The 12,500-nt window shown below is 42.6% G+C and overlaps 2 protein-coding genes across 20 annotated transcripts in view; one reads left to right on the top strand and one right to left on the bottom strand.

Annotated features, from left to right (window-relative positions):
• tec (tec protein tyrosine kinase) overlaps positions 1-2,745 on the bottom strand; it is an 18,523-nt gene extending 15,778 nt beyond the window's left edge. The window contains exons 1-3 of one of the 3 annotated variants that reach the window (XM_035521687.2): positions 2,497-2,743; positions 1,561-1,742; positions 538-642 (exon numbers count right to left, since the gene is read on the bottom strand). In XM_035521687.2, the coding sequence (XP_035377580.1) occupies positions 538-642; positions 1,561-1,698 (243 nt within the window). In that variant the 5' untranslated portion in view covers positions 1,699-1,742; positions 2,497-2,743. Of the gene's footprint in view, positions 1-537; positions 698-1,560; positions 1,743-2,496 lie in introns of those variants that run through there. The other 2 variants (XM_081704938.1, XM_081704939.1) reach the window with 2 other exon arrangements.
• An 809-nt stretch (positions 2,746-3,554) lies between these two features.
• txk (TXK tyrosine kinase) overlaps positions 3,555-12,500 on the top strand; it is a 14,337-nt gene continuing 5,391 nt past the window's right edge. For 8 of the 17 annotated variants that reach the window (XR_014119009.1, XR_014119008.1, XR_014119011.1 and 5 more), the window contains exons 1-9: positions 3,572-3,677; positions 7,808-7,856; positions 8,130-8,199; positions 8,322-8,509; positions 8,635-8,694; positions 8,796-8,850; positions 9,487-9,566; positions 10,956-11,083; positions 11,358-11,432. Coding sequence is in view for 12 of the 17 variants with exons in the window: in XM_027024838.3 (XP_026880639.2) it covers positions 3,665-3,677; positions 7,808-7,856; positions 8,130-8,199; positions 8,322-8,509; positions 8,635-8,694; positions 8,796-8,850; positions 9,487-9,566; positions 10,956-11,083; positions 11,358-11,432 (718 nt within the window). In the remaining 5 variants the exon portion in view is untranslated. The other 9 variants (XM_081704053.1, XM_081704054.1, XM_081704057.1 and 6 more) reach the window with 9 other exon arrangements.

The raw sequence follows: 12,500 nt of genomic DNA on the forward strand, positions 1-12,500 counted from the left end.
AACAGCTGAAACGCAGTCTGAACCACTCAACCACTGTCTGAAATAGCTCAAACGCAATCTGAACCACTCAACCACTGTCTGAAATAGCTCAAACGCAATCTGAACCACTCAACCACTGTCTGAAACATCTCAAATGCTGTTTGAACCAAACACTATGAAACAACTCATACGCTGTCTGAAACAACTCAAATGCTGTTTGAAATCAATGCTCTATGAACCAGCTGAAACATCTGAAACACTCACACGCTGTCTGAAACAACTCAAACTCTGTCTGAAACACTCAAACACTGTAAGAAATAACTCAAACTGTCTGAAACACTCAAACACTGTATGAAATAACTCAAACGCTGTCTGAAGATTCATATCATCTCATTAAGCACAAGGAAGTGAGCATTTGAGGAAGCATTTGAACCTGCAGCCACATGGACCCTCCTAACACGGTAGAACATGACTGAGTCAATTCAGGTTAAGTAAACAGTTATACAAAACATTACAAGGTCAGGTACATTAAGGGTCCAGTTTAAGTGAGTGTTTTACCTGGAAGGGGTATTTATTTTGGCACGGTATGACCATGCCTCCATTCTTCACAATCTCAACACACTTGACCCGCTGCAGATCAATAAAACCCTTCCTGAACTTCTTCTGCAAGACATACACACGCACATGCATGCACACACAGATATACAAACATACATGTCTGTTGCAGACAGACAGGAATTTATGTTTTGTTATTTGAGCACATATATCAGCAAAGTTTGATCACATTGAACCACATCCGATCTATGGTTCCTTCTGGCTCTTTTCTTTTAGCTGTGCTGCCATATCTAGATCTGCCAGAGTCCATCATTGCACAATACTGTTCCCTAATTCACACATTTTTTAAACTTAGACGTGCCTCATAATCTATTCTCTCTTTCTGCTGAGATTCACCACCCCCTGATGTGGTGATGTTCCTGAGCCTCAACCCGTCTCAGCTGCCGTGGCTCCTCTCACCACCCTGATACCCCCTGCTGTAGGCCACCACACCTCCACCCCTGACAACTACTCCTCTGCTCTAGACAGACGCGCTCATGCAAGACGGGTTTCAGACACACGTACACTCATCAAACCCAGACTAGGTGTGTAAGAAAACCGGAATAGTTTATTGCTCATGTGCGAAGCTGCTTTGTGGCAATGGCTGTTATAAAACACACTAAATAAGTCAATCTGACTTGACTTAGACTGTTTTTGTTAAGTCTGTGCATTCAACATTTTACCCACTGGGCCCAGTCACTGGCTACAGAGCCCTCCCTACCAGAGCATGCCAGCTGTGGTGTGTTTGACCGAAGCACTTCACACCCACCACGCTGCTCCAGGCATTCACCACTCAGGAACAGCCAGGAAAAAGTTTAAAACACATGAATCCGTTTTAGGATAAAGTAGTGTCCTAAAAGCCCAACTCATGCTCTAACCACACAAGCCAACGAGAAAGCAATCAAGAAAGAACACAGTCCAGGAATAACACAGCAGAGAGCAGAACACAGCCTGGGAGTTAATGCAGTCCAGGGAAGAACATCACACCTCGGGGCGTCCCTCGTAGTAGGTCAGTCTTGTCTTGGTCAGGACAAAAATCCTCTCTTTGTAGTTCAGAGGTGACGTACGCTTCTTCTGCTGAGAGCGTTTGATCAGCGTCTCTTCCAGGATAGCTGTGGAACTCATCTCTGAGCTCTGGAACTGCCATGGACTTTACACACACTCACAGCCTGTCATTAGTGAATGGAAATACACACTCCTGTCAGACAAACATACAAAGATAGCCATTTTTCAAAATGCCTTTGACACCTTTATCATCCCCTGTATAATAAATGATTAAAGGGAAACGTGACAGTTTACATGACACTTTTATCCAAAGAGACTCACAATTATGACTGAGTACAACTTGAGTAATTGAGTAATTAAGGGTCTTGTCCAGGGGTCCAAGAGGGACTCTTTCTTCTTTTCACTCTTAGCAATAGTAATTCATACGTATGTATGTTTGACTAGACATATAATTACCAGTTACTTGGAGGGCAACCACTATTTGTGTAGAAATGAGAAATCGGTCCAGTGACCTTCGTTGTCACTGTTCTGAACACTACTGAAGACGCTTTTAATATTGACTTTAAGTGCCTTAACTACATGTTATTGCATCAGACCGTTTCTTCACAGCCGCTTTATTGTGTTTTCATCGCAGTGTTATGTGTTCTGATATGCGGGGTGGAAGAGAAGTGAGGCAAGACAAACTCCAGACCTGATGAGCAGCCAGTACGGCTGGTACTTTACAATCAGGAATATTAGTTACTCAGGCTCTGAAATCAGGAGTCCTTCCTCACAGCCTCGCGTGTGAGAACGTAACTGTGTCGGTGAAGTGCGCTGCAGTCTACATGAAACGCCGCAGCCTAAACGCAGCTCCGCTGGGAACATCTGCTCGGATGTTCCGGAGCGGCAGGACGCGGGTCAGCACGCAGAGGAACTTACCTTCAAACCCGAGAGCGGGCTGCCTGATCGCGCGCATGTGCTCTCCTCCCGGACCGCGTCTTCTCGTGCGCCACGAACAGGAAACGTCTGATGGCAGAGTGCCGCGCGCAGCCAGCTTTATCGAGGAAGTCCCCGACACCTGCGGAGCGCGAGACAGCGCGCGAGCTGTCTGCACGCCGCCTCTTCCTTCGCCTGCAAAGGGCAGGATATAAACGTGCGCGTGAGGGCGCTCGTGCAGAGCGACCTGAGCAGTTCTCACAGCAGCGCTTCACTGAGACCGCGCGCGTGCTTTCATGTTATAAAGAGTTCATACTTTTTTATAAAAAGTTAGAAAACCCTTTTGTATAAAAAGTGAATTACAGCACTTATTATATCTTAATTCTGCTGGCAAAGCTCGATGACGTTGGGCGAAATGAAAATAAAATCTTTTAATGTAGTTAACGTTGATTTATTCGTATTATGACCTACGAGTAACAAGTATGACTACTTATATCTTCACTCACAACTCACAAGAAAGGTATGAGGGTCTTAACCCTACTGCGGATGAAAAAAAAACAAAAAACAAAACAACACGCCAGGTAGAGGGGGCAGTAAGCCACAGTAAGCCACAGGGGGCGACATTTATGCTGTGTAAATGGTCTTGCTCTGCGTGGACACTGCTAGGTACGGCTACCCTACGGGGCTACGTAGCAGGTTGCCAGATATTTTACAGTCAGCGGTAATCCAGTGAACTCAGATGACTGTCCTGAGTCCTGTGCCTTTACACGACTGAGCGGGTTTTGCCCAAACGACAGGTTTCAGCTGGCTGCTTTACACATTTAATATACATTCATATTGTACATGCACTTAGTGAATACAGCTTATGCAGACACTTATAAAAAAGCCCGTATGTATACATACACGGTATATTCAGAGGTTATCGTGATTGTCAGTAGTGCTGTTATCTTTCTCTTCATTTGTAACCCCACATCCTGTGTGAGTCGTTTGTGTGTGTGTGTGTGTGTGTGCGTGTGCACGCGCATGCGCGCGTAAGTGCACACATCCTACGTCAGCCTTTCCTCTGGAACACTGCATTCAGACTTTAATACAGTTTCTTTGTCTCTCTCACACACAGCTTGGTACTTGGAACGATTTAGTGAGGTTGTCAGCATCTCTTGGCCGTGGGAGCATGATTGAGTCCAGTAAGTAGTATGTATTATACTGATGTTGTAAACAGTGCATGTGTGTGTGTATTTATTTACGTTTGATAGACTATGGCTTGTGATGGTAGATTAACCTTTATTTTAAAGTGTATGGTTTTCCACATAATTTCAGATTCTCTCACACACACACACAGTGGGTCTAACGTCTTCATAGTTGTGTGTTTAAGTGTCAGTTAAATGTCAGGCAGTATGTTCAGCACTGTTCATTATTTTTAAACGACTGATTTTTCAGAATTGATACCAGAATTGCCCTAAACAGTCTATTATTAGAATTGGTCTTCTTCTCTTGGTTTCGTCAGTCAGGTCCTTTCAAACATTTACACATTGTTTCACTGCAATATTCCTGCTTCAGGAAATGGTTAATATAAAAATATGTACAAACTGGCTGATCCACTCTCACTCTGCCTCCCTGTCCTCAGTCACAATGGGAAATTTAAACATTTTAAGGGCTTTCTAAAATCACCTGTGATTCTCTCTCTCTCTCTCTCTCTCTCTCTCTCTCTCTCTCTCTCTCTTGCTCTCAGTTTAGTTCAGTAAGCTTTATTGGCATGACCATATATACTACCTGGCCAAAAAAAAGGTCACACACTCTAATATTTCGTTGGATATTTCGTTAGCTTTGATTACGGCACGCATTTGCTGTGGCATTATTTCCACAAGCTTCTACAATGTCACAACATTTATTTCTGTCCAGAGTTGCATTCATTTTCCCCAAGATCTTGTACTGATGATGGGAGATTTGGACCACTGCACAAAATCTTCTCCAGCACATCCCAAAGATTCATTGGGGTTCAGGTCTGGACTCCGTGGTGGCCAATCCATGTGTGAAAATGATGTCTCACGCAACCTGAACCACTCTTTCACAATTTGAGCCTGATGAATCCTGGCATTGTCATCTTGGAATATGCCCGTGCCATCAGGGAAGAAAAAATCCATTGATGGAATAACCTGGTCGTTCAGTATATTCAGGTAGTCAGCTGACCTCATTCTTTGGGCACATAATGTTGCTGAACCAAGACCTGACCAACTGCAGCAACCCCAGATCATAGCACTGCCCCCACAGGCTTGTACGGTAGGCACTAGGCATGATGGGTGCATCACTTCAGCTGCCTCTCTTCTTACCCTGATGCACCCATCACTCTGGAACAGGGTAAATCTGGACTCATCAGACCACGTGACCTTCTTCCATTGCTCCAGAGTCCAATCTTTATGCTCACTAGCAAACTGAAGCCATTTTTCGCTGGTTAGCCTCACTGAAAAGTGGTTTTCTTAAGGCTACACAGCTGTTTAGTCCCAATCCCTTGAGTTCCCTTCACATTGTGTGTGTGGAAATGCTCTTACTTTCACTATTAAACATCCCTGAGTTCTGCTGTTGTTTTTCTACGATTTGATTTCACCACACGTTTAAGTGATTGCCAATCACAATCATTCAAGATTTTTTTCTGACCACATTCCTTCCTAGAAGATGATGTTTCTCCACTGTCCTTCCACTTTTTAATAATGCATTGGACAGTTCTTAACATGATTTTAGTAGTTCCAGCAATCTCCTTAGAGGTTTTCTCTGCCTGATGCATGCCAATAATTTGACCCTTCTGAAACAGATTAACATTTTTTCCAAGACCACAGGATGTGTCTTTCAACATGGTTGTTAATAAATGAGAAGCCATCTGAAACAATCACCCGTGCAGTAATTATCCAATGGGACGCTCTTACCCATTTGCTTAGTTAAATCCAGGTAGTGGCCAGGGAGTGTACAATTATAGTATTGCCAAAGCAATATGATAACATGATAACATAAATTTAACACATTCCAACCTTTGCAGTTATGGAAAGTAAGAGTTGTGTTCTGATAAAGAGCTTGTAGAGAAACTGTCGTTGGTCTGAAATAATCCTGGAAGAAGTGAAAGGAAAACAAATCAGTAATGAGGATGGAAAATAATAAATAGTTAATAGTTAAACTGGGTAATATAGTGTGTGTGCGTGTGTGCGTGTGTGTGTGTGTTTGTGTGTATGTGTGTGTTTGTGTGTGTTTGTGTGTGTTTGTGTGTGTGTGTTTGTGTGTGTATGTGTGTGTGTGTGTTTGTGTGTGTATGTGTGTGTGCGTGCGTGTGTGTGTGTATGTGTGTGTGCGTGCGTGCGTGCAGGTGTGTATGTGTGCGTGCGGGTGTGTGTGTGTGTGTGTGTCAATAACACTGCATTTTGCTTGGTGCTTGTGTGTGTGTGTTCCAATGGGTAATGTAGTTTTGTTTTTGAAATGTAATAATTTGGTTTGATCTGATTGTTTGTATTTCAAACTGGTTCTGATGTGTTACAGTGTTAGTGTGTGTTAATGAACTCAGTGTCAGGACCAGCCGTGTGAGGGGACCAGCCGTGTGAGAGGACCAGCCGTGTGAGGGGACCGGCTCTGTGAGGGGACCGGCTGTGTGAGGGGACCGGCTGTGTGAGGGGACTCTTTTCTCTGCTCACCTCTCGGCAGTGCAGGGCTTTGTAGTGGTAGGAGTGGGAGTCTCTGCTTTTTAATTGTAGCCAGTATTTAATAATCCTTTTTTGAATTTTGAGTAATAGTGGAAATTGGCCTAATTCAGCTCTACATGCATTATTTGTTGTTTTCCTGTACACTTTCAGGATATTTTTTACAGAATTCAGAGTGCATAATTTCAGCTGGGTGTTTGTTCCATTGTTCAAAATTTTGATTTGAGAGTGGCCCACATACTTCACAACCATACAGCAGATTTGGTTCTATGATAGACTGGAACATTTTGAGCCAAATTTGAATTGGTATTTGAATGTGAATCTGCGTGCTTTCTCAGTTCACTGACTGCTGGATTGAAGTTTCCAGTTTAACTGATCTTCAGTCCTAAGGAATTGTAATTTGTACGCATTTCTAGTGTTTGTGTCCCTAACGTGAAGCGTGATGCGTCTCTCTGAGATCTGGCTCTTTTCTGAAAAATGATGGTTTTAGTCTTTTTCAGGTTGACTGTCAGGGTCCAGGTCTGTCAGTACTGCTCCAACCAGTCGAGGTTCTGTTGTGTCTCCTGCTCTGTGCGTGACAGTAGAACCAGGTCATCTGCGTAGAGCAGTAATGTGGTTTCTGAGTCGTGTAGAGTGAGACCAGGTGCTGCAGAGTGTTAGAAGATGGAGGCTAATTCAGTGATGTAAATGCTGAATAATGTTGGGCTTAAGCAGCAGCCTTGTCTCACTCCACACTCCTGAGAAAACAACACAGTCCTTTTGTTACCAGTCTATATACCGCACCCATTGTGTGTGTACGTGGATTTGATCATGTCATAGGCGTCACCCCCTACACTACTTTCCAGTCATTTGTAGAATAGGCCTTTCTGCCAGATAGTGTCAAAAGCTTTTTTGAAATCTATGAAACATGCAAATATTTTGTTTTTGTTCTGGTTAACCTGTATGTCAGTTAGGGTGTGTAGGGTGTAAATATGATCTGATGTGCAGTGATTTGGCATGAATCCAATCTGACTTTTACTCAAGACACTGTGCTTCATAAGGAAGTCTGTAAGTCTTGAATTAATAATGTTACAGAGTACCTTCCCCAGATTACTGTTCACAGATGCCTCGGTAGTTACTAGGGTCAAATTTATGTCCATTTTTGAAAACAGGTGTTATAAGACCTTGAGTCCAGATGTCGTCGAAGTAACTGACACTCAGAGTCATGTTGAAGAGTTTGAGGATGGCCAACTGGAGTTTTTATTGTGTTTAATCATTTCATTTAAAACCCCATCAGGCCCGCTTGCTTTTTTGGTTTTAGAGTCGAAATTTTATTTCTAACTTCCTGCTCAGTAATGGGTGAGTCCAAGGGATTCTGGAAGTCTTTTACTGCTAGTTCTAATATATTTAATTTTTCAGTTATATGCTTTTGTTCAGGTCTTGTATTGTTGGGTAATTGATTGTAGAGTGATTTAAAATGTGTTATCCATGTGTCACTGTTTTGAATGGCCAATGTTTCTGATTTAGATTTATCAAGAGTGTTCCATTGTTTCCAAAAACTATTTGTATTTATGGACTCCTCAATTAGTGTCAGTTGTGCTTGTGATTAGTTGTGCTTGTGCTTTCTTGATTCATTTTCTCTATCTTTCCCTCACTAGGTCATTCCATGTATTCCATCTTCTGCTGCTGTTGTGGTTGGGAATCCTGGTAAGAGACTATAGAATACCCAATCAGAAGAGACTAGAGAATACCCAATCAGAAGAGACTAGAGAATACCCAATCAGAAGAGACTAGAGAATACCTAATCAGAAAGAGACTAGAGAATACCCAATCAGAAGAGACTAGAGAATACCCAATCAGAAGAGACTAGAGAATACCCAATCAGAAGAGAGATATGAGACACTGTATTGGACAGATTAAGTCATTACCAGGTAGACCATCCGTCTGTTTTTGTTGGTTATTAGAATTTCTCTCTCTCAGTACCAGTACACATGTGGATCTCAATTCCCGAAGTGGGCATTGTAACAGATCTCCAGGATATGCTGGCAGGGTAGGGACATGCTCATTCATGTGTTTGTTCCAGCTCTCCATCTGTACTGTCATTCTGAGACAGTATGTATAAGTGTATTGATATACCATCCACTCTCCTCTCCTTCCCTCTGTTGCCTCCAGACAGAGCGATCGATGAAGAAGCTCCCTCTTCCTCCTCCCGAGAACATGGAGGGTGAGCAGCAGAAGCTGGTGGCTCTGTATGACTTCACGGCCACCGAGCGTTCTGACCTGAGCCTGACACACGGTGAAGAGTACACACTCCTCCACAAGCAGGACAGGCTCTGGTGGATGGTACAGGATAAAGACGGGTCTGTGTGAACAACAAGTGTGTGTGTGTGTGTGTGTGTGTGTGTGTGTGTGTGTGTGTGCACATTGAAACAGTTTCAATTGCTTTAATGATTTTGATTGTGGTCCCTCTTTGTCTTTTTGTCAGGAATAAGGGCTTCATCCCCAGTAACTATGTCACAGGGAAACACAACATAGAGGCTAACAAGTGAGCAATTACACACACACACACACACACACGTGCACACTCCAACTGACTTTTGTGTATGCACAGATATATTCTTTATCACAGCTTCTGTAATTTTACAGATGGTACTGCAAGAACATTAACAGATCTGAAGCTGAGAATTTACTAAGACAGGAGGTGAGTGGAGTTCGTCCATCCATCCATCCATCCCCATCCATCCCCATCCATCCATCCATCCATCCATCCCCATCCATCCATCCCTCCATCCATCCATCCCCATCTATCCATCCATCCATCCATCTCTATCCATCCATCCATCCATCCATCCATCCCCCATGCATACAGGGCTCAATAAACCCCTGCAATGTTTGAGTGCCCCACTGGTCAGTGCAGGTGTCAGTTCCACACTGAAGGTTTTGCTGTCACTCAGAAGATAATTCTCCGTTCTGGAGTGGGACAGAGAGAATGTTTGGGAAGGATCCATCTCTCTTTATATGGTCGTGATACTCCAGCTGCAGTTAGTTCAGCTCCCTAACATCTGTGTAAGAAACATTGCCCATGAGCCACTCCGGGGTGTTAAACTCATTCTGGAGTCTGGTTGGCATGAGAAGATCATGATTAAGGTCAGTGTGGGTCCCTACAGTCGGTCCAACCTTCACAGCCGTGGTTTCCAGTCCTGATCTAGGGACTGACTGCACTGCACAGGATAGTGTAGATTTTTGCTTGTTCTAACATACATAGTTCATGTCACTACCTAATTACAGTTTGCTTATTGTGTGTGTGTGTGTGTGTGTGTGTGTGTGTGTTTGAAAGGGTAAAGATGGTGGTTTTATTGTCAGAGATTCTAGCCAGCCCAACAGCTACACTGTGTCTGTCTACACTAAAGGACTGAGGTAATCCAGTTAATCCTGCTCTTTAAACACTAAAAGACTGAGGTAAACCAGTTAATCCGGCTCTTTAAACACTAAAGGACTGAGGTAAACCAGTTAATCCTGCTCTTTAAACACTAAAGGACTGAGGTAATCCAGTTAATCCTGCTCTTGAAACACTAAAGGACTGAGGTAAACGAGTTAATCCTGCTCTTGAAACACTAAAGGACTGAGGTAAACCAGTTAATCCTGCTCTTTAAACACTAAAGGACTGAGGTAATCCAGTTAATCCTGCTCTTCAAACACTAAAGGATTGAGGTAAACCAGTTAGTTAATCCTGCTCTTTAAACACTAAAGGACTGAGGTAATCCAGTTAATCCTGCTCTTGAAACACTAAAGGACTGAGGTAAACCAGTTAATCCTGCTCTTGAAACACTAAAGGACTGAGGTAAACCAGTTAATCCTGCTCTATAAACACTAAAGGATTGAGGTAAACCAGTTAATCCTGCTCTATAAACACTAAAGGATTGAGGTAAACCATTGAATCCTGCTCTTTAAACACTAAAAGACTGAGGTAAACCAGTTAATCCTGCTCTTTAAACACTAAAGGATTGAGGTAATCCAGTGAATCCTGCTCTTTAAACACTAAAGGACTGAGGTAAACCAGTTAATCCTGCTCTTTAAACACTAAAGGACTGAGGTAAACCAGTTAATCCTGCTCTTTAAACACTAAAGGACTGAGGTAAACCAGTTAATCTTACTCTTTAAACACTAAAGGACTGAGGTAAACCAGTTAATCCTGCTCTTTAAATACTAAAGGACTGAGGTAAACCAGTAGATCCTGCGCTTTAAACACTAAAGGACTGAGGTAAACCAGTTAATCCTGCTCTTTAAACACTAAAGGATTCATACAAGGTCTTTGCATTGTGATACAACCAGTCACAGTATACAGTCACAGTGTACAGTCACAGAGCACAATGAACAATGACCAACATTGATGCACACACCAACACGGGTTTAAATACATATAGACACATAACACTAAACCGTGTGCAGGTGTGTGCTATCAAGGAGGGCATGCTTACAAACAAAACAAAGTGAATTCCTCAGCACGTGGTGGGCCATACCACGTGACCAGTGGGAGCGTTCCATGACATCACCCCTGTCTCATCTCATTGACTCTCCTCAGTCTCAAACCTATACAGTGGCAATAAAGATACCTTACCTCTAATCATAGATAGCCTGATTGATTAATGTATTCATTGATGAGTTGGAGTGTAGAACATGTAATGCAAGATCATATTAATTTAAAGATGTATTAATAGAGTGGCTGGCTGACTGACTGAAGATTTGGAGGAAAGGGCGTGTGATGCAATAGAGAATTAATGTATTGATGACTGATTGATTGATCAGGCAGAGCACGGGAGATGTGAGGCACTATCATATAAAGCAGACAGACACAGGGCAGTTTTTCCTGGCCGAGAATTACATCTTCAGCTCCATCCCTAAAGTCATCGAGTACCACCAGCACAACGCTGCAGGTAGCTTCGCCCATATGCGCCCCGCCCATCTAAGCTCCACCCATGTGCACTATTCAACAAGCTGTTCTTATACTATTTTTTCTCTTTCCTGTTCATTTGTTCTAGCACTTTTTCTATTTTCTATCATTTTTCTATTTGTTTTTTTCTAGTGCATCAAAGCTACAACATAAATATATAGTATAAAATATAAATACATTGTGTGTATAAATATATATAAACATTCTAACAATATTCTTTTACTGTAAAATAAATTTTGCCTTATTTTGAAATGCAGGTCTTGTAACAAGACTGCGGTATCCTGTTGGACCAATGGGAAAGTGTCTCCCTGCTACTGCAGGATTTAGCTCAGGTAACACACACACACACACACACACACACACACACACACCTGCCTGTAGATATGAGTGTTGCAATACACAATGCTGATTTTGAAGCACATATTAACTGCCTTGGTCTTATCATGTGAGTTTGCACTGGGATCTCCAGTTTCGCCACTTGCCCAGGTAGACCTCACCAAACTGACATGAAACATGAAAGAACATGGAAGACCCAGAGAGAGAGAGAGAGAGAGAGAGAGAGAGAGAGAGACAGAGGAGGAGAGAGAGAGAAAGGGAGGGAGAGAGAGAGAGAGGAGGGAGGGAGGGAGAGAGGGATTAAGTGTAGCGGTTGGACAAAAAAAGCATAAAGGGTGATGAAATCAACACGTCTATTTATATCAAGAACACACTCACAGCCTCATAAGACTGGTAGAACTCAACACACACACACATTCTTATGACCACTTCCTGTGTACACTTTGAAAGAGATGGTGTTGGAGTGTGTGATTGTGTCTGTTGCAGTCTGGTCTAATAAGACTGCAGTGTGTGTGAAGTAAGAATAAATGTCAACTTTGAATTTAGATTCATTTTGTTGACTCAGACTCTAGTAACTCTTATGGTCTCAGTCTCATGTCGATGTTATTTCTGTCACATCCTGGTCTCATCTCTGTCTCAGCTCAGTTTTGTCTCAGTCATCTCCAGTCTTATACCCATGTTGGTCTTGGTCTTTACTCTGACTTGATTAATGTTTCCTATCACACTAAAAACTGCATCTTATAAAAAGTCTGGAAGCAAGTAATTACAGACCCATTTACCGACACAAGTAATTACAGACCCAAGTAATTACCAACGCATTTACACACCCAAGTAATTACGGACCCATTTACAGACACAAGTACTTACAGACCCAAGTAATTACCGACGCATTTACACACACAAGTAATTACAGACCCATCTACCATTCACTGGGAAAATCAATGACAAAATCGTCTTCAAGCAACTTACTGGCTTTCTGACCTTAACTATACCACTAAGGAGTCCCAGACAAAGGAACTAAGTGCATGTTTAATGACACTTTATCAGAATCATGGTTAGAGACT

Source organism: Electrophorus electricus, chromosome 21, assembly GCF_041902795.1.
Source record: "Electrophorus electricus isolate QZ-2024a chromosome 21, ASM4190279v1, whole genome shotgun sequence".
NCBI lineage: Eukaryota > Metazoa > Chordata > Actinopteri > Gymnotiformes > Gymnotidae > Electrophorus > Electrophorus electricus.